This window comes from Loxodonta africana, chromosome 4, assembly GCF_030014295.1.
Source record: "Loxodonta africana isolate mLoxAfr1 chromosome 4, mLoxAfr1.hap2, whole genome shotgun sequence".
NCBI lineage: Eukaryota > Metazoa > Chordata > Mammalia > Proboscidea > Elephantidae > Loxodonta > Loxodonta africana.
In genome coordinates this window covers 66,390,922-66,417,439 of record NC_087345.1, presented here as the reverse complement: position 1 = coordinate 66,417,439, position 26,518 = coordinate 66,390,922, and the positions used below count along the sequence as shown (strand labels likewise).

Here is a 26,518-nt window from a genome sequence, read left to right as displayed (position 1 = left end):
CGGAGCTCAGGCCGAGGGCCCGCCCCCTGCGATAGAGCGTGTGGCGTCACTTCCGCCTCCCTCTTCACTCCTGGTTACCCGGGCGAGCGGTAAGGGATTAGCGTGTGGGCCGACCTCCTTGGAACCATGGTGAGCCTGCTCCCCCCAGCCCTGGTCCCCCAGCCCGTGCTTTGCCGTGTCCCGCTGTGCGCTGCCGCCCCTCTGCCTTCTCCGTCCCTCCTAGGCCACGGGCTCCCTGTGTCTGCCACGACACCGCCGCACATGGCGACGGCGCTTGCGTGTGGCCTGCCCGAGGCCTGCTGGTGGGAGCCCTTCATGCCAGCCAGGGGGAGGAGTGGGTCTCAAGGCCATTGTCTTACACCAGCTCGTCCTCTCCACGGTCCCAGCACCTCGAAGCCGGGGTCTCACCGGGACCCACCGGCCGCAGAGGAATTTTTAGAGCCCGGGGCCACGAGGCCGACCCCGCCCGCCCTCGGGGAGGAGCCTGGAGCGGGCGGGGAAGGCGCGCCCGAGAGTCGAAGATGGAGGCCGCCGCTTCCCATCGCCTACCTGTCGTCGCCCCGCGGGTGGTCTGTAATCCTGCCTTCTTCATCCATAGTTTAAAATCTTCAGTCTTGCCATACTTATCAAACAATCGCTTCAGTGTGTGGTTTTTATTCCTGGCGCCTACATAGATCTTAAAAGCCGCTTTCCTCGCAATTTACGTAAATCTCCCTTCCACTTAAATATATGACTGCACGGATGATGGAAAGCTTCATTTGAAAAAGGATCCTATAAATTACTTTTCTCTTGAATACTCGAGTATAGCGGAAGGCCTTTAAGTATATATGTTAAAGAGTACATATTCAAAGTATGTATTTTGATTTCCCGTTTTAGGCGTCCCTTTCTCTTGCTCCTGTTAACATCTTCAAGGCTGGAGCTGATGAAGAGAGAGCAGAGACAGCTCGTCTGGTGAGCCTTGTTCTCTCCTTTCTCTTGAGGATGAAATTATAACTTTCACGTTAAAATTGTCTAATTCTGATAATCTGTTTGGTTTTCGATCCAGTCTTCTTTTATCGGTGCCATTGCTATTGGAGACTTGGTAAAGAGCACTTTGGGACCCAAAGGCATGGTAAGAAGAACAACGTATTTGTAGGTTTTAGTATTGTTTTAGAGCTATTAATGGAAATACAGTTAGTAACACTTTTTTTGATGTTTTTTAATCTTTAAAAAGTTTTACACAAGTAATATGTGACTATTCTCCTTACTAAAAATCAGAACAATACTCATAAGTTCCTGTGATTAACACTTACTTTGGTGTTTATCTTCTGGATGTATTTCTGTTCACTTATGTAGATGTATGTATATATATTTACTTAAGTATTTTTTCGTGTAACAGATAATATTTTGTTTTATGCAAATCCAGCCAAACCAAACCTGTTGCTTTCGAGTCAGCTCTGACTCAGAGACCCTATAGGACAGAATAGAACTGCCCCATAGGATTTCCAAGGAGTGGCTGGTGGATTTGACCTTTTGGTTAGCAGCTGAGCTTTTAACCACTGTGCCACCAGGGCTCCTTGTTTTATACAGATACTATTTATATGTATTTTTTCTATGTAGCTTGTTTCTTAAATTCTTGGCGGTGTAGATAGTTTTTTATAGTTTATTCAACTGTGGCTATATTGATGGACACAACTTTGTTTCCATTGTTTTGATTATTAGGGTGCTGAAACAAACCTCATTGTTCGTGTCTCCCTGTGCTTCTAGTCTTTCTAGGGGCAGATACCAGGGCTTGATTGTGGGGCATATGAGAGTACTGATTGACCCACTCGTTCTTCAAGATGTGCTTATATCTTATGTTCCTTTAGGATAAGATTCTTTTAAGCAGCGGACGAGACGCCTCCCTTATGGTAACCAATGATGGTGCAACTATTCTAAAAAACATCGGTGTTGACAACCCAGCAGCTAAAGTTTTAGTTGGTGAGTCTGAAGATTTATTTAAGGAGGAGGGAGTGACTTGTAAAAAGCTGTTTTGTTAACATTATGAAATACTTACTTCTTAATAGTCTGTGTTAAGTAATTGTACTTTTAATTAATTTCTGTCTACCACTTTGTAATTGATTATTGTTATTAAAATGCAAGCTTCTGGAGTGCCAAGTGATTATCGATGGTAAAACTTGCATTTCTACCTAAAAGTTCCAGAGAATTTGTCAGGTAGAGAAATCTAGGTATGCGAGGTTTGGATTGGTAGTGGGTATGTTTTGAGAATTAAACTACCTTAAAGTAGTTTAAAAAGCAGAATCAGGTATAAATTGATAACTAATTTTATTCTAGATATGTCAAGGGTTCAAGATGATGAAGTTGGCGATGGAACTACCTCTGTTACTGTTTTAGCAGCAGAATTATTAAGGGTGAGAAAATATCTGAGCAACTCTTACCTCGTTTTATTTTTTGTTTTGTGGTTTTGAATATCAGCAGTAATCAAATCCTTCTTGTAGCTCTTATTGATAATGCTTTTCACTGTTTATTAATAGGAAGCAGAAACTTTAATTGCAAAAAAGATTCACCCACAGACCATCATTGCGGGTTGGAGAGAAGCCACAAAGGCAGCAAGAGAGGCTCTGTTGAGTTCTGCAGTTGATCATGGGTTGGTATACCAAAATGTTACTATTCTACTATTTTAAGAATTCAGCATTCTTTTTGTAACATGTGTAATGCAGGAAATTAGAGAGCATTGAAAAGCATATGAAGACATGACCCTGCTGCCTTTCCATACCCTCAAACAAAAAACCCACATTCTCCGGAGATAGACTCTTAAGTTAAAGTTTGGGCTTCCAGTCTTGCATATATAATCAAAACAAACAGGCAAACAAAAACGAATAGCATCATTGTGTAGAGGGTTTTTAGCCTCATTTTAACCTAGTTGATTAACAAGTACATTTCTAGGTATCAGTATTTTCTGCAACATTAGTTTTAATAGAATCGGGAATTTGATTATGTTTACTTACCCTGTCTACAGTGGGAGATGTGTGTTTTTGCCAAATTTTAGCTTTATAATGTTGTGATGAATTTGTTACCAAAAAAAATCTTCTAGAGGTATTATTTCTGGGTCCAAAGGTATGTATGTATTTTAAAGTCATTTTTATTTATCAGATAAGCCTTCAGAAAAAATGTTACACTTCCACAAGATGTACAACAGTGTCTGTTTCCCCAGGTTTTGGTATTATTTTGTTTGTTCGTGGGTTTTTCTTTTTGTAACTTGCTGGTTTGGTGGGAAAATGGTATCCTTTAATTTACATTTCTTTTGATGTGACTTAAAGCACTTAGAGTTGGACTGAAATTATCTGTTAATGTAAGAGTACCTGGGTAAATTTTGAAAAATAAAGTAGGTTTGATACCTTTGGAGGAGCTCAGATACAAATTTCTTTTTGTCTGTTTTAAGTTCTGATGAAATTAAATTCCGTGAAGATTTAATGAACATTGCGGGAACAACATTATCCTCAAAGCTTCTTACTCATCACAAAGATCACTTTACTAAGTTAGCTGTAGAAGCTGTTCTCAGACTGAAAGGCTCTGGTAATCTGGAGGCAATTCATGTCATCAAGAAGCTAGGAGGAAGTCTGGCAGATTCCTATTTAGATGAAGGTATGTATATATGTCGAATATGGGAAAACAAGCTTTGATTGGATGCTGAGTGCTAACTAGTAGGAGAATGTTGATTTTAGCTAGTTAGGACTAACGATGCTTTACAAAGCCAGAGAACTTCTCTTTAAGAACACAAGTCATGTTGCAAACATTTTTACTGTTTTAATCCATTTGGTACATTGACGTATGCTTCGTCTTCGCACACCATCCCAGCATTTCCTTGATAATCTTTAGATTTTACTTCATACTTTGAAGTTATTTGTAGTTAATAAAGAGAAGCTAGCTTTTTAAAAACCCTAAGTCAGTATTCAAATGATGCTCTTTCCCAGATGACTTGTATTCTCCAGGAAGGGTCTGGGTATGTCTGTCATCTAGTTAAAACTAGAATGTAGTTGAAGGTTTTTGGTTATGACTGTATAGTTTTGGTGTTGGTCTTAAAGAATGATGTCTTGGTAACTGCCATTTTCTTAGGAATGTATTTTGTTCATAGCGTATGAGCTTTTCAGAACACTTTCACGGTATATTTACTTCACAAAATGAACTGAGGAAACTATAGGCATTCTCTTTTACAGAGAGGGAAAAGAAGGAACAAGTTGGGCTTTGTAATTTCTGCTTGACCAGTTGTTTGAAGTCCTGGTTTTGCTGCATGTTATATGTCTTTATTTCAAGGAAGTTACATAATTCTGACAGTATTTCTAGTTGAATTTATATATAGTGGCTGTGTAGCATTTCTAATAAGGGTTGGTGGTAGGGAAAGAGCATTAAAACAAGGATAGTAGCACTGGCAGCTACCATTCTTGAATGTCTGCTCTGTGCCAAAAAAACCAAAACCAAACTTGTTGCCATCGAGTCAGTTCTGACTCAGCGACCCCATAGGACAGGGTAGAACTGCCCCATAGGGTTTCCAAAGCTGTAATCTATACACAAGCAGACTGCACATCTTTCTCCTGCAGAGCGGCTGGTGGGTTCAGACCACTGACCTTTTGGTTAACAGCCGTGCGCTTAATCGCTGCACTGTCAGGGCTCTGTGCCAGACATTGTAATAGGAATTTTACTTAAAACCTCAGTTTTTCCTCATGATAATGACCCAGTGAGTTATGATTAGGCTCAGCTGACTACAACAGAAAACCCCAAATAACAGTGGCTTAATACCTTTTATGTTTTTTCTTATCTAAGGGCTGAAGAGGTAGGCAGCTACTGGGTTCGTGTGATGGTTCCAAATCAACAGGGATGTAGACTGGTGAATAGCAACTCTGCTGCTTACATTCCCAGTTTACAGACGAGTACCTGAGGTTACATATCCAGTAAGCAACAGGGCATGATTGTTGTCGTTGGTGCTGTCGAGTCGGTTCTGACTCATACCGACCCTATATACAACAGAACAAGACACTGTGCCCGGTCCTGAATTATTCTTAAAATCGTTATGCTTGAGCTCGTTACAGCCACTGTGTCAACACACCTCGTTGAGGGTCTTCCTCTTTTCTGCTCACCCTGTACTTTGCCAGGCATGACGTCCTTCCCTAGGGACTGATCCCTCCTGACAACATGTTCAAAGTATGTAAGACGCAGTCTTGCCATCCTTGCTTCTCAGGAGCATTCTGGTTGTAGATACTCTGGTTGTACTTCTTTCAAGACAGATTTGTTCACTCTTTTGGCAGTCCATGGTATATTCGATATTCTTCACTAACACTACAATTCAGAGGCATCAATTCTTCATTGTTCAGCTTTCACATGCATATGATGCGATTGAAAATACCATGGCTTGGGTCAGGCGCATCTTAGTGCTCAAGGTGACATCTTTGCTTTTCAACACTTTGAAGAGGTCCTGTGCAGCAGATTTACCCGATGCAATACGTCGTTTGATTTCTTGGCTGCCACTTCCATGGCTGTTGATTGTGGATCCAAGTAAAAGAAATCCTTGACAATTTCAGTCTTATCTTCGTTTATCATGATGTTGCTCATTGGTCCAATTGTGAGGATTTTTGTTTTCTTTATGTTGAGGTGCGATCCATACTGAAGGCTGTGGTCTTTGATCTTCATTAGTAAGTGCCTCAAGTTCTTTCCCTTTCAGCAATCCTGATGCCCCATTCTTCATATAATCCAGCTTCTCGGATTATTTGTTCAACATAGAGGTTGAATAGGTATGGTGAAAGGATTACAACCCTGATACACACCTTTCCTGACTTTAAACCAATCAGTATCCCCTTGTTCTGTCCAAACAACTGCCTCTTGATCTGTGGGCATAATTAGGTCCCAGTTTATCTGTAGTGTTTTAGTTCTTTTAAAAATTCAGTAATAGCTAGAAGTACCCTGTGTATCTGAATCACAGTTTGTTTTCTCTTGACTTCATTTTAAGTTAATGAAAGTTGTTTTAATGTTTTTACATTGCAGGCCGTACCACTGTGTGTACAGTAGCATATATCTGAAACAAAAGTTTTGAAATACTGTGCTTACTCTTCCTGCTTGTGCTATGCTCAAGTTTTCTGTTTTTCTGTGTGTTTAAATGACCCACTCTATTGATTTTATTCTAAGAGCTTGGTAAATTGGACTTACATTCATTCTTTGAAAGAGTAATTTGATAAAGTAGACAGCTTTGTAAGATTTACTGATGCAGCTTTGAAGTACCTATTTAATATAATATCGTCGTTCTTTTATTTATCATAGGCTTTCTGTTAGATAAAAAAATTGGAGTCAATCAACCAAAGCGAATTGAAAATGCTAAAATTCTTATTGCAAATACTGGAATGGATACGGACAAAATAAAGGTGCGTAACTGTATGTTTTGAAATTCTGATTGCTGGCCACCAGAAAGGCTGGGAGAACAGTTACACCTAAAAAACTGTGTGCGTGTGTGTACACATACACACACGCACATACTTTTTGATGTATTTACATAAAAATGTTGAAATATGGGACTAAGTAATGGAAGCGATACTGTCTTTACGCTTTCTTTGTTTTAGATATTTGGTTCTAGAGTACGAGTTGATTCTACAGCAAAGGTTGCAGAAATAGAACACGCAGAAAAGGAAAAAATGAAGGAGAAAGTTGAACGTATTCTTAAACATGGAATCAATTGCTTTATTAACAGGTCTGTGTGTTTGTGTTAACGATATCTGTAATAGTCTTAGAAAGGATTTTCTTCCTATGAAGACTTAACGAAAATGCCTTACATCGAATTAGTTATTTAGGAACTGTTCTTTCCCAAATATAATTGTACAGCAAGTCATTTGCATTACAGTGATTTAGTATCTTTTTATGTTAATATGCTTTATTTTTTTTTATATTGTCAATGACAATGGTTAGAGTCTTCTCATTTGGTGGTTATGCTGCTAGTTTTGGCTGTGCTGTAAATACTTAACATTCGGAGGAGAGATTTAATTTCATGTTAAAGGGTGAGTTTGAAGTAGCAAAAGCTAAGACAGGAGTAAAACAAGAATGAAGAGATGAGTATTAAGAGTTTGAGGGCTTTAATTCGTATAAAATATGCATATACTTTTCTCGTGCCTGCTTAATGGTCAGTGTCTAAGACTTTTTTGCATTGTCTTGAATGGTGAAAATACCAAGAGGAGGAGAGCATTTCAGTAAGTGAAACGACTGTAGTTAACTTCAGGAAAATCAAAAGTAATAGTTAATGTTTGAGGAAAAATAATTGTTTTAGGCCAAATGTTCCTGCGCTTTTTAAATTAAGTTTCTAGAAAAAACTGATGTTACCTACGAATCTGATAATATACGTTTTGCCTGGCAGTATGTTATGCCAATAACTTTTTAAGGTACAAAACTTCAAAAAAATTTTTTTTTTTACTGTAACTGTAGCATCTGTTCATTTTGGGAGATAGGAAAGCGTAAAGAACAGAATCTGAGGTCTTGCCTTCCAGACATTTTTTTTTTTTAATTAATTTTTATTAAGCTTCAAGTGAACATTTACCATTCCAATCAGTCTGTCTCATGTAGGTTTACATACATCTTACTCCCTTCTCCCACTTGCTCTCCCCCTATGGAGTCAGCCCTTACAGTCTCTCGTTTCGTGCCAATTTTGCCATCTTCCCTCTCTCTCTATCTTCCCATCCCCTCTCCAGTCAAGAGTTGCCAACACACTCTCCCGTGTCCACCTGATTTAATTAGCTCACTCTTCATCGGCATCTCTCTCCCCCGACAACTGACCAGTCCTTTTCATGCCTGATGATTTGTCTTCGGGGATGGTTCCTGTCCTGTGCCATCAGAAGTTCTGGGGAGCATTGTCTCTGGGATTCCTCTAGTCGCAATCATACCATTAGGTGTATGGTCTTTTAATGAGAATTTGGGGTCTGTATCCCATTGGTCTCCTGCTCCCTCAGGAGTTGCCAGACATTCTTTATATTGACCTTTGTGTGTCTAATTATGTATGGTGTTTTAGTTTCAGTTTTTTACTTGTGATCATATGCTATAAACTTTTGTACCTTGTTTTTTTAAACTTAATAGTACATATTTTTACATAAAATTATGAATATTTCATAATGTAATCAGTAAATTGTGATTTGTAAGCACTTTCCTAGTGGACATTTAGATCACTTTTTTTTTTATTATATGTATGAAATTTTCATAAATATCTTCATTACTTTCTAAAATATTTAAATTTTCTTGCTATTGATTTTCAGAAGTGGAATTAAAGCTTGGGAACATTGATAAGATTTTCTGATAAATTGCTTTCTAGAATTGTGGGACCAATTTATAGCAATATTCACAAATACTCAGAAAACCCCTGATTTCAGTGATAGCATGGATAGGCTAGTGTTGTAGTTTATAATTGTAACACTATAAGAAATGGTATCTTGTTTTAATTTACATTTTTTTGATTATTGGTGAGGTAAAAATATTTCCGTTTTTTTAAGAAGTCTTTTGTGAATTGTTAGTTTTGAACATAATGATTATATGTATTTTATTTACAGGCAATTAATTTATAATTACCCTGAACAGCTGTTTGGTGCTGCTGGTGTCATGGCTATTGAGCATGCAGATTTTGCAGGTGTGGAACGCCTGGCACTTGTAACAGGTACGGAAAAAGGCATTCATTTGTAACAATCACTTTTGGAATTAAGGAGTGTTAGTGTATGCAACTCATTGAGAATACAAAGAAATCCCTAAGGAGCTTGGAATCTAAAGAGTTTTTCTGAAATCAGACATAACACTTTTTGGATTGAAATCTTAGTTTACTTACAGCATTGTTTTTAATCTCCCAAATTATATGCCAGATTCTCCATAGGTCTGTTTTTGTGGTTGTGTTACTGTTGTAAAGATTCTAGATCTTTACGCACAATCCCACAGGACCACTGTTCTAAACATAGTCTAAACAAGCCAAGGCTTGAAAAAAGAAGTCTTAAATCTTGTGTAGTTTTACTTATACTGCTAAGTGAGTAGCTTAACGCTTTGTGCCTTGTGTATTAAACACGTGTGCCAGAGAGTGATTCAGGTACTTAGACATTACTTTTATACATTTTTTTAAATTTCTGAAAGTAATGAACTTTGAGGTGAGTGAAACAATCCAAAGATGTATGATGAAAAGTTAGTGTATTCCGACACCCATCAATAGAGGTATGAATGATATAACCTCAACTATGTTGAATAGAAATCGTGTTTATACAGCAGATACGCTTACATCAAAATGACAGAGTGCAACTTGTTTGCTTTTTGTTGTTGTAATGGCTTTAAAGTAGCCTCTAAGCCCTTGAAAAACTTAAGCAGCCTTTATCCTCTAATCTTCATTCTTGAAAAATGAATGAATAGGTTGGAAAGTTGGTTTGGGTTCTGGGAATGAGAACTAAGGAGACCTACGATTCAGGGTGCAAAGTTTGGACTGCCATGAGTATTAGAAGAAATTAAAGCATACTAACATTTAGAGAGTAGAACTGGTCTCAGAATAACTTTTTAATCCACTTACAATAATATGAGAAGCATAGCTATCCCCTGATCTAAGTAGGTATTTTCCTCTCATTAACTACTTTGGAGTGGTAGTTTACCTGCATTAATTAAAGTTCTTTAAAAGCCATTACGTACTTCGTGTTTATGGTAATACAAAACATTTAATGCTCATGTTAATATAATTCATTCTTTAATGCAAGAAAATTAAAGATAAGACAAATGTGAAAGATGTCACATTCATGGAATAAGCTCGTACCATAGAGGACTTGATAAATGAAATTGCAGCATATACTCAGAAGAGTATTTATTGCACTGAGCACACCAATTATGTGACTGTGAAGTTGACACTCTGGTGGCTTCCATCCATGGAGCCCCTCACAGTTGTCAAAGTGTGTGAAATTGGTTCTTGAAAATGTAGAGGAATGTAAGGTAGGCATAGAAGGATTAAGTGAAAAGTCTCATAAGCCAGATATTCTTTATTTTTGGATATGATTCTCCAAAGGTTATGCTGTCTTACATCTAGAACACAGAGCAATCTCAGGAATTTGACAGCCAAAGTAAAAAAAAAAAAAAAAATTCAGCAATGGAAATTATGAGTATAAGTTAGAGTTTAGAATACCAGTAGGCCCTTCTTATAAATTTATTATAAAATGAGAAAGATAGTATTATCAATTAATACTCAGCAGATTATCTGTAAGGAATAGGTTTAGAGGGTTTGGTTGATAATAGATGGAATCTACATCAAGAGAAAGAGAAATCAGATAAAATTTTAAAATTGAAACCAAACCCTTGCTAATTAAGAATTAGGAAAGGAAATGGCTGACCGTTTCAGTTTACAGAGTGGATGATAGGAATAGAGGACATAAGGAATAAAATGAATTTACTTTTTTGATGCGTAATTATGTCTGCTCTGGGTTTGCCCTGTTTCCTAGACCTCACAGGCACTTTCAGACATTTCAGTTACAGGAGTAATTAGCTATCAGGTGCTCTTTTAAGCAGTTCTAATGTCTGTACAGTTGTCAACTAGTTAAATATTTTCATGTCTTGTGCTGGATGTCATAAGTGTTTGGTCTCTCTTCTAGACTGGATTTTAGAAGAGAGTCAATTGAAATTTATACTTACAGGTGAATGGTAAAGTCTCAGTTGAACCTTTAGGAGGTAGCATTACATTGTGTATAGGTCTAAAGCCAGAATGCTTGGTTTGAATCCCAGCTTTAGCATATTTGTACTGGCTATGTAATCTTGGGTGAGTCATTAAACCTTAGTCCTAATTTTGTTGTTTGTAAAGTGGGATAATAATGGAACCTATCTCATGGGGTTGTTGTGACTGTTGGAATTAGTCATGCCATCTAAAGTGCTTTAAGAGAGTGCCTGGCATGTAGTAAGGCATCCATCTTAAAATATGTTAGTTATTATGTTATCTATCCATTACTGCTTGTTAGAAAAAAAATGTTTACCTGTCATGCATTTACTTAAAGTATGTCTCATGTTCATAGGTGGTGAAATTGCTTCTACCTTTGATCACCCAGAATTGGTGAAGCTTGGAAGTTGCAAACTTATTGAGGAAGTCATGATTGGAGAAGACAAACTCATTCACTTTTCTGGGGTAGCCCTTGGTGAGCAGTTATGTTAGACCTTGGTTAAGGTGCCTAAATCTTAGCTAGATTCTGTTGAAGTAAAGTTACCGAAGTTTCTAGAGTTATGATATCATAACTCTTGAGAAGCATGCGATATGTTTTATTTAAATCTTTTCTGAAGTCAGCCAAAATCATATTTACATTGCCTTTGTGAACAGTCATATTCGACATAGTATTTTCCTTGATATCTTAGAAACGTTATGAATATAGGTTTTTAGGGAAGACTCTATAATGATGGAACATATGTCAGTTTTCAAAACCAGATAGCACAACCAGCATCTTCCTAGCATTTTAAAAGGTAAACTTTTATAAATAAGTGTTCACTGTGCCATAAGAGTATTATTTTTTAATTTTAGGTGAGGCTTGCACCATTGTTCTGCGTGGTGCCACTCAGCAAATCTTAGATGAAGCAGAAAGATCTCTGCATGATGCTCTTTGTGTTCTTGCCCAAACTGTGAAGGATCCTAGAACAGTTTATGGAGGAGGTAAGCATTTGAAAAATACTGAGCTAATTTTATTTCTTGAAGTACAGTATAAATCATAAATGGTTTTAATGGTTCTTAAACTTTATTGACATTGCCTTTCCACTTAATTTTAAAATGATCGACCGATCCTAAAGGAAGTCAGCAATTCAGTGTCTTCGAGACAGCTAGGCATTATAATATTTTATTGGAATTTTAATCTGTAGGCTGTTCTGAGATGCTGATGGCTCATGCTGTTACACAACTTGCCAATAGAACACCTGGCAAAGAAGCTGTTGCAATGGAGTCTTATGCCAAAGCACTGAGAATGGTACGTTAATAGAAATAAGAGTTCTGAGTTTAAATTTTGTGGGTATTGATAGTTTTAAAAATGAATACTTTTTTTGTCCTGACAGAAAAACTTCACTTTCTTGGCTTTAAGAAAATGAAGTGTTCCATACCACCTTTAAACTTGATTCTGGAGTTGACCTTGCTCATGAACCATAATTACAAGGAAGCAGATTTTACATTCTTTCCAAATATATAATTGAAAATAGCTTTCCTTCCGGTTGGTAGTAAATCAACTTTCTTACAGTGAAATAGGTAGTTACCATTTGTCTTTTTATATTATAGTTGCCAACCATCATAGCTGACAATGCGGGCTATGACAGCGCAGCTCTTGTGGCACAGCTCCGAGCTGCCCACAGTGAAGGCGATGTAACAGCTGGACTAGGTGAGTTCTCACAACAACCATAGAAAAGACTCCTGTGACCCTTGCCTTCAGAACATTATGTGTTCTGGGAAGAATGTTTAACTTAATATTGTTCTCAACATTGTCAAAAAGCTGTTACTCTACAAAGGGTATATAACTAGTTAGAAGGCTTAAGTACACTAACAGTATTTTAATTATGAAATAGTATGCAGACTATTTATTACAATAATAATGTTAACTCCTAATCTCATAAATTCTGACATTTCTTTTTTTAATATTTTGGTGGCAATATACACAACTAAACATACATCCATTCACAATTTCTACATGAACAGTTCAGTGCCATTGGTTTCCTACTTCACGTTGTGTCACCATTCTCACTGTCTCTACCCATACTGTTTCATCACCATTAATTTAGGCTTTTTTGCTCTTAAAATTCCTATCTGTGTTTTAAATTAACTGTTGTTGGTTTAAACTCTTATACGTGATTTCTTTATAAGAGAGCAATGCTTAAGGTATTTATTAATTGGGCCAAACTTGTTTTGTTTAACAGTGGCTTCATGGGATAGTAGGAGCCCTGGTTGTGGAGTGGTTAAGCACTCGGCTGCTAACCTAAAGGTTGGTGGTTCGAACCCACCAGCCACTCTGTGGGAGAAAGATACGGCAGTCTGCTTCCATAAAGATATACAGCCTTGGAAACCCTGTTGGGTGTTCTGCTGTGTCCTGTAGGGTTGCTATGAGTCAAAATTGACTCAATGGCAATGGGTTTGGTTTGGGTTTTGGCCATGGGATAGTTTAGGTTCAAGGTTTAAAGATAACAACAGTTGGTCTCTATTTGCCTGGAATAGCAGAGGTAGGAAGAGACCCAGGAATCCGAGAAGGAAATGAACTGCAGGTGTAATTGCCTCCATTAACAACTACCTCCATTACCATGAGACCAGAAGTAATGGATGGTGCCTGGCTGCCATTACCGAATGTTTTGATCCAGGAGCTAATAGATTGATCCTGATCAAAAGGAGGAAAACCAGGGAACAGTACTTTAATCATATGGAAACCAGTCTTATTGGATCCACTGAGACTAGGGGAACCCCTCAATCTAATGCTCGGAAATAATCTTTGACATTCTTTAAGGGCAGATCTTACATCCATAGATAAGAGGCAGATTTAATTCAGATAGAAGAACTTTGAACAAGCTATCCAGGACATTACAGGAGTGGTCTTCCAAAAAACCAAACCTATTGTTGTCGAGTCTATTCCGACTTGTAGTGAGCCTATAGGACAGAGTAGAACTGGCCCATAGAGTTTCCAAGGAGCGCCTGGTGGATTCAAACTGCCTGGTTTTTGTTTAGCAGCCGTAGCTCTTAACCACTATGCCACCAGGGTTTAGTGGTCTTAGAGGGTAGTTAATCCTGTCACTGGACACCAGAGATTTAGTTAATAATGATCTATCAAAACATGAAGTAGGATTTTCACACAACTTCTGAATTCCCTTCCAGTTCTTAAAAGTCCATGGTCTTTAATGTGGGGCAGATTTTCTGCAGTAATTATGGATGGGTACATGGACATGAAGATAGGTAGATTAATATAAATGATCTAGTGTTCTCTATAGTTTTTCATTATTTGGCACCGTTGGCTTCTTAATACAGGTGATCAATAGTTGACCGTTTAAATTTTTAAAAAGGCTTTTCTTGACTGCTTTTACAGGCTTGTGGGAATGCTCTAAATTGAGTAGTTAGGTGTTGTAATCTTATTAACAGGATTAGTTTTTATTATAAGACATAAGGGAGGTTTTGATACTTTAGTTCTTAAAAACTGAAGTTATTTATTTAAAAAGTACGTTTTCTTTTCAGATATGAAAGAAGGTACCATTGGAGATATGGCAGTACTGGGTATAACAGAAAGTTTCCAAGTGAAGCGACAAGTTCTTTTGAGTGCAGCTGAAGCAGCAGAGGTGATTTTACGTGTGGACAACATTATCAAAGCAGCACCAAGGTACTCCAGCCCTTTTAAAACATCTCTTAGAAAAAATTACAAGGAAACGAAATAGATAGCTTCATATTTGGTAATTGTAGTTGATAGAAAGTGGAGCGATTTTGGCCTAGATAAAAGTATTATACAAGTTATTTATACAGTCACAACTCTTAGATTTAAGCCAGGAAAGCTTGGGAGGAGAGGAGGATGGGTGATGTGGGATAGCTCTCAGGATCGAAAGGACATACAAAGAGCCAGGCTTGGAAAGGTCAAGAACCAAAGAGCTTTGGGGCTGGGAGGTCTAGTAGTAACAACTGATTGTCTTTATTTTCTATCCTGCTACACTTTTCCATATTGACATTGTTAGACATATAATGTGAAGATTTCCTTATGGGTTCCTATTTGAGCAGCTTTTCAAAAACTCAGTTGCACAAAAATGGATAAGTGGACAGAATAGCTTAGCTTTTAAAGATTCAGTAATTTTTAATTATTCTTGTTACTAATTATCAAAACTGTTCATTTTACCTGTTAGTGGTGGTTAAGGGAAACAGGGGAGAGGATAGTGACATGGACCAGGTGGTCATTGTGGAGAATGTAAGGAGGAGGAGTTTGATTATGGATGTATTTTCAAGGTAGAGCCGGCAGGATTTAATTTATGGATTGAACATAGGGTGTGGGAGGAAAAAAAAAAAGCTAATCCAAGGTATTCGTACCGAGAAAGAAGAATTTCTGTCTATCTGAGATGGGGAAGGATCTTGAAGAGATTTGGAAGGGAAGATTGGGGTTCCGGTTTTAGATATTTGAGGTAGCTCTTGAGTATGCAGTGCGCGATAGTTGAGCCTGTAGTTTGGGGAGATATTAGAGCTATAGTTAGAAATTTACAAGTTGTCAGCCTACTTACGGTGTTTAAAGCTATAAGATAGTTTGGGTTCCCAAGACAATGAATGTAGCTAAAGGAGGGAAGAGGTTTTAAGGGCTGATCACTGGAGAGCTCCAATAATTTTTAGAAAGATTCAAGATAACCTGCAGTAAAAGTGGTGTCGGGGGGGACATTGGATCTCTTCTGATTTCACGAGGGGTGAGAATCAGCATCAGCCCAAGGTTTATTCCTATGAGGAGGAGGTCAAACATACCTCTGCCCTCCAACATTTTCTGACACCAGCCGTCCCTCCCATGGTGCTCTCTCCTCTGTTGCATTTGATAATTCGTTGCAATGGCCACACAGAACTCACAGATCATACTCAACAGTTATGGGGTTTATTAAGGAAGTAACAGGTTACAACTCGAAATCAGGATCTACAGGCTACAACTTGGGATTAAGGACCATGTAGGCAAAGTCGTCTTCAGTGCAGGACAGCTCTCTCAGCCGTTAAGGGCTCCTTTTGGCCCTTTTCCTTGGCCTGGTGTCTGCCCTGCTCAGACAAGTGTCACCAAGTTCTTTTTAGCTCTGCTGATAGTTACATAGATCAGTTGAAATGTGAATTAACTTTTTCTGTTAACTTTGTTAAGTAGGAATTTGGTTGGTTGAGAAATGGAGAACTGCTGAACACTTACAGTGCCTTCACATTCCCAGGTTTTGTAATAGCTCCTTACTAATAAAATTAGAATTGTAGGATGTTAGTCATGAGGTAGAAACACCCTTGTTACGAAGAATTGGGTTATAATGATTTTAATAAAATTAGAATTGTAGCTGTAGTTGTAGTTGTATTTGATATGCAGCTTTGGTTAAAATCATGCTTTTCATTTTTCACTACTGACTTTTTTCTTAAATGTGTGTTTGTTTGTAATCCTTACAGGAAGCGTGTCCCTGATCACCACCCCTGTTAATAAACACTTCCATATGCTGTTGAGTTCTGGACCAGTTCGTAGTGAAGTTGTGTTTGAAATGAGAAGGTTCAGCCTTGAAGACTGTGGAATCAAAGTGTATCTCTGGCTGTTAAATCCTCAAGTTTGAACACTTAGCTGACCTTCGGTTTTAACATGAGTCTAATTTATTTGCTGTTTCATTTTCCATAAAATGTAGTTGATTTAAAAGTTCATGTCTTGATATTGTGCATTAAAATAAAAGTTTGAATAATTAGTGCTTATCTGTCATTGTTTTGTATCATTTTAACTACTTAATAGGAATGAATGTGTGTTCAGTAGCGTTCTAACTTAAATAATGCTTGACCTTAGACATTTATGAAATTTTTTTTATTAATACAGTCCCAAACCAAATGTGATAAACATATGTATTAATCTTTTGGTTCCATTGCAGGGACATAAATATACTCAATCACACGTAATTTTTATTGCCCATTTAATTTTTTGTAGTGAAAGTATCATAAACGACTAGTTTAATTTTGTGTGATCTAAGTATTGTCTCTTACATTGGAAAGCAGTATGATGGTCTCCATTACTTCAAATTTCAAAAAGGCATATTTAAAAATATTGACTGTTAAAAGCTGCTTCAAGCACCTGTACTGCTTTACCAGGGCAGTATTATTTAGAAGAAGGTGGATGTAGTTACACTTCAGTGTTGTTTTGGTAGTTTTTGATTTTTGGTGAATGGATTTCAGAGAGAGAATGAGAATGGACATGAGCATATACTCAGGTTGGTGTTTGAAAGGAGAATTTAGATTTGGGGGCTATTAATACATGGATAATAATAGAATGCACAGTAAAATGGGGAGGCCTAAGAGGTTATGAGTTTATTGGGTGTATCTCTGCTAGCATCATGGAGGGGCTTTTTATTCCTATAAAGGAGCAAAAGGATTTAAAAAAAAAACATTGATAACCCACCTTTTTTTTTTTTTTTTGTCTAAAAGAGTTCCTATTTTAAATACTGTTTTGTCAGTTATCAAAAGGAATTATACTGATAGTTTTTTTTTACTTTTAGTAGCATTAGTAATAACTGTTGTGTAATTTTTTTTAAGTGCTTCACATACCTTAATTAATTGTGACCCCTACAACTCAGGAAAGTAGAACAGGTGAGCCTGCCGTGACTGAGAAAACCTACAAAGGTTTCAGTGGGGTGAACACCCCTCCCTCTCCTGGGGAACCAGATAGCCTGAAGCTGGATCTTAATCTAAAAGGCCTTAAACATGTACTTCGGCACATTTTACCCAAAGTCCTTAAAAAGGATAAGCCAGCAATTGTTAAAATTAGCCATTTTTGTGAAAAGATGAAATGTTACAGGTTGTTATGCTCAAGAATACACCCATACCTCTTTCCTCCCTTGAATTCATACAGATTGCTGTTTTAGGCCTAGAAAATGCCAAATTAAAAAATTGTATCAGGCACAGAGGTTTAAGTATAACCTAAAAAAAAAAAAAACAAAAAAACCCAGTAGGCTCTGTAATTCTGTAACATTTTTAGGGTGGAGTTTCTTTTGACTCAAGCACCAAATATGGAAGCAGTGAGTTTTTATTTTCACAAGAATTTTGTGACATGAAAAAGAGTTTTGAAGTGTACATTAATGGTTATTGTTACTGTAGAAAGTTGTCTTAAGTGCTTAGGAGTTTTAAATCTGTCCTAGTATCTTTCAGTTTTTCTTTGAAGTAGGATAATATGTGTTCCAGTTATTCTCATTTTGCCCTTCCCAACCTAAGATTTTGCCAGCTTCGAGGTCTGGAGGCTTTCCCCTGCTCACTCACAGCTCCCTGTGGGCTGGTTTTCTGTTGGGTTTACCTCAGGAGACGTTGGCGGTACATGGAGAAGGGAATCTGTTTTCTACCTTCTTCTGCCCTTTGTCTCTAACACTAGCTGTACCTCTCCAAGATTTACCACTACAAGTTTGGCTGGGCAGCCCCTCTTTCACAGCTCTCAGCTCTTTACTGGATTCGCGTAACATCTCTTCCCTATTCGTTTAGCCTTACAGGTGGTAAAAGCTTCTGCTATTGATGGTGTCTGGAAGCCTCACTATGGGTAGTCCCTGCCTTACGATGGGGTTCTATTCTAAAAAAGTTGGTTCTGACTGAAGTCAGATACCTCATTTTTTTTCTTTTTAGTTAATTGCTTTTTATTATCGGTATCTTTAAAAACCCAATGATAATCTTTGGGGATGGAAAACATTACATATAAACTTACATATTTTTATATACATAAAAAAAATAACATCTTGAAAATTTAGTCTGACAATGAAGAGTTGGACAATTGGTATTTTGTCGGTTGTAGCAGCAGAGTTCTTAGCCACAATGCTACACTGCCTCTGGGTTGCTGTGTGTAGGATGTGTGCTTTTAGGTAAAGTTTGCTTGAGCCGAGTTGATATTTTAGGGCACAAGCCCAACATTACTAGGTTAATGTTGCATTTTAACAAAATTTGAAAAAAAAAATATTTATGGAAGCTAAAGTAGTATATAAACTTATGGAAGGGATTTTCCTCTTTGATGAATTAACACTTTGGGTTTCAGGACTTTTAAAATCATGAGTGAAATAGTTACATTTGGTTCTTCAACATTTTCCTCTTACTTTCTAATTATGTCAGAATTTCCAGGAAACATCGGAAGCATTATTGTAGAAACAGATTTCATTGACTATTCTTCATAAAATTGATTGGAAACCTATAGTGAAAATATTTTAGGAAAGCAAGGTCAGCAGTGAATACTTAACCGTATTGTTTGAGAACTGTTCATTTGTTGTGTATTGGTTGTTTCAGAAGAAAACAGCTTACTTCACTATGGGCCAAAATGTTTATAATTTGACATTTGATTCAAACCAGTGCATTGGGTGAGAGCTATATACGGGTCAATTGGCTTCTCTGTTTTATGGCAATAGCCAGCTGCTACATCGGAACAGGTGTGCATGCTAATCTTGGAAAAGGGAAGACAGGGTCAAAAGAAAATTATACCCCTATAAACCAAAAAACCCATTGCCACTAAGTTGATTCTGACTCATAGTGACCGTATAGAACAGCCCCATAGGGTTTCCAAGGCTGTAATCTTTGTGGAAGAAGACTGCCACGTCTTTCTCTGGCAGAGTGGTCGGTGGGTTCGTTTCGCTGACTTCAGGGTTATCAGCCAAGTGTTCGACCATTGCATGTACCGTCAGGGCTCCTTGCTGCAGCAAATACAGCTCAGAGAGCAGGTTCTGTTGGCAGGAACTTTCTCGTATCAGCTGGATGTAGCTTGGTTTCCATCAGTAAAATAGAGATGAGAAAATAGACAATAAGTCCTAGCAGTCTAACAGAAATTTGGGCTTGTTGCTAAAGGAGTTAAATATCCAAACATTGGACTTACAGATACAAACCTATATTATGCTTAATGATTAAAAGCACCCTTTGAAAGACTAATCAATGGGCTGCAGGTACTCCACAGTTTGGGAAGTATTGATAGGAGATTATGTAATATAACTTCATCTCTCTCTAGCAAGAAATCTTCATGGTAGGAAAATATGCCCGAGAATAGTCTGCTGTGTAATGGCATTTTAGAACCGAACTGCTGAGTGAAGATCCATTTATGGCAAAGATACATTTTAATAGTTCCATCCCGTGTGTTTTAGTTAACACTTTTTGTCTTTGTTTGCGGAAAAGAGTCAAGCACAGGCAAGATTATGTTATTAACTCACTGCCAGCAATTTCTTTAAAGCTTTAACATTTTCATGGGGTGAAGAAAAGGCCATAGTGTATATACTTCCAAAAATAATGGCCAAAATACTCAGGTTTCTACACTGACCATCAAAGACCCCACCCATAACAAAAATGAAAACAAATCAGAGTAAAGAGACACAGGCAGAAACTTTCTTTACACAGTACAGTCTGAAATTCAAATTTCCAGATGCTTGTTTCAAGTGAACAGACGGCTCACCTAGTACCTTTAGCCTAGTAAGATTCTGGAAATGTGATTTCCCTCCATGGAAGGGGATTCTGTTCAGCTTTGGTTCATTAATGGGAATAAACAGAAGGACCACTCTGGAGAGGCAGCCAAGAATCACAAGTGGGCTTGGCTTTAAGGAGAGAGCATTACCAAACTGAGGTTCTGCTTTACACGACTTCTGATGTTGTCAGTGACAGTAAACAGTTGGGAGCAGACCTTGGGTCAATCCTTTTAGGGAAATGAGCTAAATTAGCATGCACCACTGTCAAGTTTGAAGTGGCAGTTGGACTCAGCCAAAGGGCATTCTCTCCATCAGGAATCTTCTTAGCAGGCCAGAAACTGCTGGGGAAAATGCTTCATCTTGAGCCTTTGCAACAACAAAAATCTTTTTTTCCTGTGAATCTGACTGATTGACGAGGTAAAAATGTCCTTTTAGGTGGCCTGAATTAGTGACAATAATTTTAAACCATTTATAGTTACGCTGTTGTTAGGTGGCTTAGAGTCGGTTCTGACTCATAATGACCTTATGTACAACAGAACAAAACACTGCCCGGTATAGTAAAACAAATACACCCTGCAAAGGGCTGGAGGCAGCTACCAGGTGAGTTCTGTAACAAGTACCTTATTGAATGAAGGAGCTCACCAATCTCATGACCAGCCACTTCTGGGGACTGGAAGAGGCCAAAGTGTCCCAGTCCTTCTTGGTCTTCAGTGTTTCAAAACGCTGCTTGAAGAGGTTAACTTTCTTACAAAGAAGTAATGATCACTCTGGGTAACCACGCTCCCAAGAGCACACAACTTTCCTTTGGGAGAGATGCTGTTGGCCAGACATTTTTCTTCTCAGTGTGATTTACATTTCACCTGGCTCTCCATCAGCTCCTTGGCAGAGTCACCCCAAATGGCGGAGAGCAATCATTTTTGCTCTAGTGGAGAGGTCTCCAGATCTAAAGTTGGGTCTTTGGCATTAACCTAGAACTGAAGCACCTCAGGAGTTGGCAAGAGGCAGTAGAGGAGGCGGGGCAGGTACCTGTGGCTCCTGGATTTCCTCCATTGTCAATGCGTAGCGCCTGGCTTTCCTGGGGTCAGGCTCTGGTGTCTCCTCTGCCCACCTTCCCACGCGGCGCACACCTTTGGCTACCTTGGGTGCATTTCTGCAAGGATTGTGGTCATAGATGACGAGCTTCAGACTGGACAGGTGGGCCAGGCTGGGGAAGTAACGGATGCTGTTTCGGTCCACGTCAATCACCTCCAGGAAAGGCATATGAAGTAGCACAGGGGGGAAGTCAGTCAGCAGGTTGCCTGAGAGCCAGATGGTCCTCAGCTCCTGGAGGCACCGTAGCTGACCTGGCAGCAAACGAAGAGAATTGGAGCCAGCATGCAGAGTCTTGAGGAGGCTCAGCTCACACACCACGTCTGGCAGCTTGGTGAGGCAGTTGGCCTCGATCCACAGGGTCCGGAGGTTCTGGAGCAGGCTCAGCTCATTGGGGAGGTCGCAGAGCTTGTTGTTACCCAGGTAGAGGATACAGAGCTGCTTCAAGGTACACACCACCTGGGGCAGAGTCTTGAAGTTGTTGAAATCCAAGGCCAGTATTTGTAGGTTCTGCAGCTGTCCCAGCTCCGGAGGTAGGCTGTTGAGGTGGTTGTCACTCAGGTAGAGCTTGACCAGCTCCCTGAAGGAGCACACGTGCCCAGGGAAGCGACGTAGCTGGTTCCCACTCAGATCTACCATCTTGTCCAGCGGCATCTCTCGGAGGTCGCCAACCACAAAGCTCTGGCAGCGGTCAGCAGGGATGAAGGCCACAAGGGCCCTGATGGTGTTCCCCATGTGGAGGCCCCAGGCCTGGCAAGTCCAGCCAACAGACTGGGGCTGGCTTGCGGACTGATAGGAGGCCTGTTGTACCCTCCTATTATAACCTGGGGTTTGCGTGACAACGGCCAGTCATCTCAACAGAGAAAAGTGCTCCTGATAGCAACTTGAGTGTCAGGTGACAGACCCAACAGACAGGCAGGGACCCGGAGGCCAGGTCTGGCTCACATACTTGCCTTCAAGCACTGAAGGCCCAATCCCCTTTATCTACATTTTTTTCATTTCAAGCTGAAAATAGCTTCACTGCTTTTTCTGATGATAAAACATCAAGACATTACATAAAAGTGTAAAATAGTAAAGTGAAAAACCTCCCTAGTCCTATCACCCGGAGATAAATACTATAAACATTTTGCTACCAGCAATCAATTTTTTTTTTTTCTTAATTGATACTGTTTGGGAGCCTTATTTTTTCGCATAACATGTCATGAGCATGTTTTTATGTTAACAGGTGTCTACGTAATGATATTGCATGCCTGCATATATATAAAAAAATATATATAGTAGTCCATTATATGGGTGCGTGTCTAGGTTGCTTACAATTTGTCGCTATTAAAAACATCCTTGTTCATAGAGATGGGAGCGGTTATGCACTAATTCCTTTAGGAAACGCCTTTAGGAGTGTTACTGGGTCAAAGGCATACATTTTTCAAAGGTCTTTCATTAATATTGCCACTTCCTCACCCCCACCAATCTGAACCAGTATACACACCCACTAGCAGTGGCTGTGGGTGCCTGTTTTCTTATTCTTCCTTCCTAGGTAAAATCTTTCTACACTTTAAAAATTTGCCTTTGACAAAAGACAAGTAGAAAAGCAGAAGAAAGAGAAGTGGAACGCTATCCTTCTAATACTTAAACGAATCAAGCTGCAATCCTGCAGTGCGTCTGTGTCAGATAGAGTTAGCTGCCTTCCAAGATCCGTGCTTCCCTTCCCTAGAGTCAAGTGTTGGTCAGGAAGCAGTTGAGCAGTTGTCTACCCAAGACACCTCCTAGTCCTCATCTGGAGGTGTCCTTGATTAAGTTCTGGCCTCTGGAATGTTGGCAGGGTGAAATATGTCACTTCTATGCCTGGCTTATTTAAGACAAACCTCTCGCCATTCTCTTCACTCTTTCTCTATCTGCTGGCTGGATGTGACACCCAGGGTGACCTTAGAAGCCAAGTGTGTCGAAACTACATGTTGAAGTTGGCAGGACTTCAGTTTACTTGGATCCCTGAAAAAATACTAGGAGCAGAATCCTCCAACACACACGTACATGTACACACGCGCGCATTCATGCAGACAGATAGACACAGACGCAGACACACTCTCTCTCTCCCACCAATTAGATTAGGTAAACGAGAAAAAAAAAAACCCTTTAGTTGTTTAAGCTATTGAGATTTTGAGGTTCAAGTGTTACATTACCTTAATAGTTAAGCTGTTAAAAAGAAGGAAGTAAATCTAAATATACTGACGTGGAAAGATACTTAGGGTAAATAAAGTGGGAAATAAAACAAGTTTCAGAACCACTTTTTATGATCTCATCTATGAAAAAAAGACAATGTACTTGTATACATGCATAAAAATATTTGTAAGAAATAACAGTAAATTATCTCTGGCGAATCTGCCTGAAGGTTTGGGAATGACAGGGATGCTGACTTTTCCATTAACACTCTTTTATACTACTTATTTATTTATTTATAACTATAAACCCGCTGCTGTTGAGTTGATTCCGACTCATACCGACCCTATAGGACAGAGTAGAACTGCCCCATAGGGTTTCCAAGGAGCAGCTAGTGGAGTCAAACTGCCAGCCTTTTGGTTAGCAGCTGGGCTTTTATCAACAATGCCACCAGGGCTCCACAGGCATAGAGTGATGGTTCAAGTTGTTGTACCAACTTGGCTAGGCTTTGATTCTCAGTGGTGGCAGACAATGGACTGATTGCTCTTCCATAATATAATATAATCACCTCCATGATGTGATCTGATGTTATAGCCAATAAGTTGAAAGAGGAGATTTCTTGGGGGTGTGGCCTGCCTCCAGTAAATAAACAGATGCTCTGGTAAGGCTTGCTTGCTTGCTCCTGCTCTCTCTCTCTCTCTCTCTCTCGACTCCTACCTGTGCATCCTTGCCCCCGGACTCTACACTCTACTCTCACCTGGCCCCTGGTTCTTGGGATGTAAGCTTGCAGAAGTCTTCTGCCTGTCGCTTGACCTGCAGATTTGGGGTTCGTCAGCCCCTGCAACCAGGTGAACCAACAGAAGCCTTCAGCCTGCTGCCCAATCTATAGATTTGGGACATGCCAGCCCCCAAAATTTGTGGGAGCCATTTCCTTGTAGTAAATCTCTCCATATATTTATACTTCATTGGTTTTGCTCCTCTAGAGAACCCAGACTAAGACACAATACGTTACTTTTAAAATCAAAAACGCTAGTCCTAAAGAAACTATCAGCCTGCTCTCTCTCTGGACAGAGTGTCTTGGTGTGTGTGGAGGGCTGGCACACTGTTTACCTTTTCTGATGGACTTACTGCTAAATTGCTTGTAACAAACTGAACAGAGCAATAGACTGAAGAGGAGCACTCCTTCCAGGTGAATATTGATTCAACAGAGCTCTTTGGTGGTGCAGCATCACTGCTCACCTTTTTCCTATTCACAAGGTCATGACTGAAACCAGTGTCCTTCTTGGACTTTCTATACATTGAACGTCAAGGGCAATTATCAAGGGAGTACTGTGCTTTGCCTCTATATTTAGCATAGCCAGTGGTGACTACCAATGGTCATGAAGCAGCTGCTTTAATGTCATTCCTAGAAAGCATCATAATAATACTGACTGCTGCCAGTTATTATTTATTGAGCATCTTCTAAATATTAAGCACAGTTTCAGGTACTTTATATATATTATCTCTTCTCATAACACTTGACAGACAAGTATTTTTTATTCCCATTTTTCAGATGAGAAAACTGAGGCTCAGAGAGATTTAATAACGTCAAATTTTTATTGAATATTTGCTATGTTCTAGATGAAGAAATCTGATGGCTAATGAGATAGATAGGACCTCATCTCACAGAGTTTACAATTCTATCAGGATGGGGGTCTCTTCCTGGGGTTAAGACCCACCAGTTGACAAACTCTTCCCCCACTACAGAACTTAAAGTCAACATTTTAATGCTTGAGTTCTAGATATGAACAGGTAGCTAAGCCTATTGAGCTTCTCTATTAATGGAGAAGCTCAATACCATCAGTCAGAACAAGGCCAGGGCTTGACTATGGAACAGACCATCAATTGCTCATATGTAAGTTCAAGTTGAAGTGAAGAAAATTAAAATAAGTTCACAAGAGCCAAAATACTACTTTGAGTATATCCCACCTGAATTTAGAGACCTTTCAAGAATAGATTTGACACATTGACTGAAGACCAGACAAGTTATGGAATGACATCAAGGACATCATACATGAAGAAAGCAAGAGGTCATTTAGAAGACAGGAAAGAAAGAAAAGACCAAAATGGATGTCACAAGAGACTCTAAAACTTTCTCTTGAATATAGAGCAGCTAAATCGAATGGAAGAAATAATGAAATAAAAGAGCTGAACAGATTGCAAAGGGTGGGTCGAGAAGACAAAGTAAAGTATTGTAATGAAATGTGCAAAGATCTGGAGTTAGAAAACCAAAAGAGAAGAACACATGTGACATTTCTCAGACTGAAAGAACTGAAGACAAAATTCAAGCCTCGAATTGCGATATTGAAGGATTCTTTAGGCAAAATATTGAATGATGCAGGAAGCATCAAAAGAAGATGGGAGGAACACACAGAGTCACTGTACCAAAAAGAACTGGTCCACATTCAACTATTTCAGGAGGTAGCATATGATCAAGAACCACTGATATTGAAGGAAGAAGTCCAAGTCCAACTGAAGGCATTGGAAAAAAACAGGGCTCCAAAAACCAATTGAGATGTTTCAATAAATGGATGCAGCACTGGAGGTGCTCACTTGTCTGTGCCAAGAAATTTGGAAGACAGCTACCTGGCCAACCGACTGGAAGAGATCTATATTTGTGTCCATTCCAAAGAAAGGTGATCCAACCGAATGCAGAAATTTTTGGACAATGGCATTAATATCACATGCAAGTAACATTTTGCTGAAGACAATTCAAAAGCTGTTGCAGCAGTACATTAACAGGGAGCTGCCAGAAATTCAAGCAGATTCAGAAGAGGACGTGGAACCAGGGATATTATTGCTGATGTCAGATGGATCCTGGCTGAAAGCAGAGAATACCAGAAAGATGTGTACCTGTGTTTTATTGACTATGCAAAGGCATTCAACTGTGTGGATCATAGCAAATTATGAATAATACTGCAAAGAATGGGAATTCCAGTACACTTATTTATGCTCATGCAGAAACTGTACATAGGACAAGAGGCAGTCGTTCGAATAGAACAAGGGGATACTGCATGGTTTAAAATCAGGAAAGGTGTGTGTAATGGTTAAGGCTGTGTATCAACTTGGCTGGGTGATGATCTCAGTGATTTGATAGTCATATGGTGGTGTAATCACTTCCATGATGAGATTTGATATTATG

At 39.0% G+C, this 26,518-nt stretch overlaps 2 protein-coding genes across 2 annotated transcripts; one reads left to right on the top strand and one right to left on the bottom strand.

Moving 5' to 3' along the window:
* CCT2 (chaperonin containing TCP1 subunit 2) lies at positions 1–16,387 on the top strand. Its single transcript, XM_003405203.4, has 16 exons — positions 1–129; positions 877–951; positions 1,046–1,111; positions 1,848–1,959; positions 2,314–2,390; positions 2,514–2,626; positions 3,422–3,624; positions 6,289–6,389; positions 6,585–6,712; positions 8,550–8,653; positions 11,016–11,135; positions 11,513–11,641; positions 11,845–11,948; positions 12,251–12,350; positions 14,180–14,321; positions 16,097–16,387. Exons 1-16 carry the CDS (start codon positions 127–129, stop codon positions 16,125–16,127), a joined length of 1,608 nt encoding a protein of 535 aa, XP_003405251.1. The 5' UTR covers positions 1–126; the 3' UTR covers positions 16,128–16,387.
* A 4,656-nt stretch (positions 16,388–21,043) lies between these two features.
* LRRC10 (leucine rich repeat containing 10) lies at positions 21,044–21,918 on the bottom strand. The gene has a single exon (XM_003405590.4). It carries the CDS (start codon positions 21,916–21,918, stop codon positions 21,079–21,081), a length of 840 nt encoding a protein of 279 aa, XP_003405638.1. The 3' UTR covers positions 21,044–21,078.
* Positions 21,919–26,518: the final 4,600 nt, after the last annotated feature.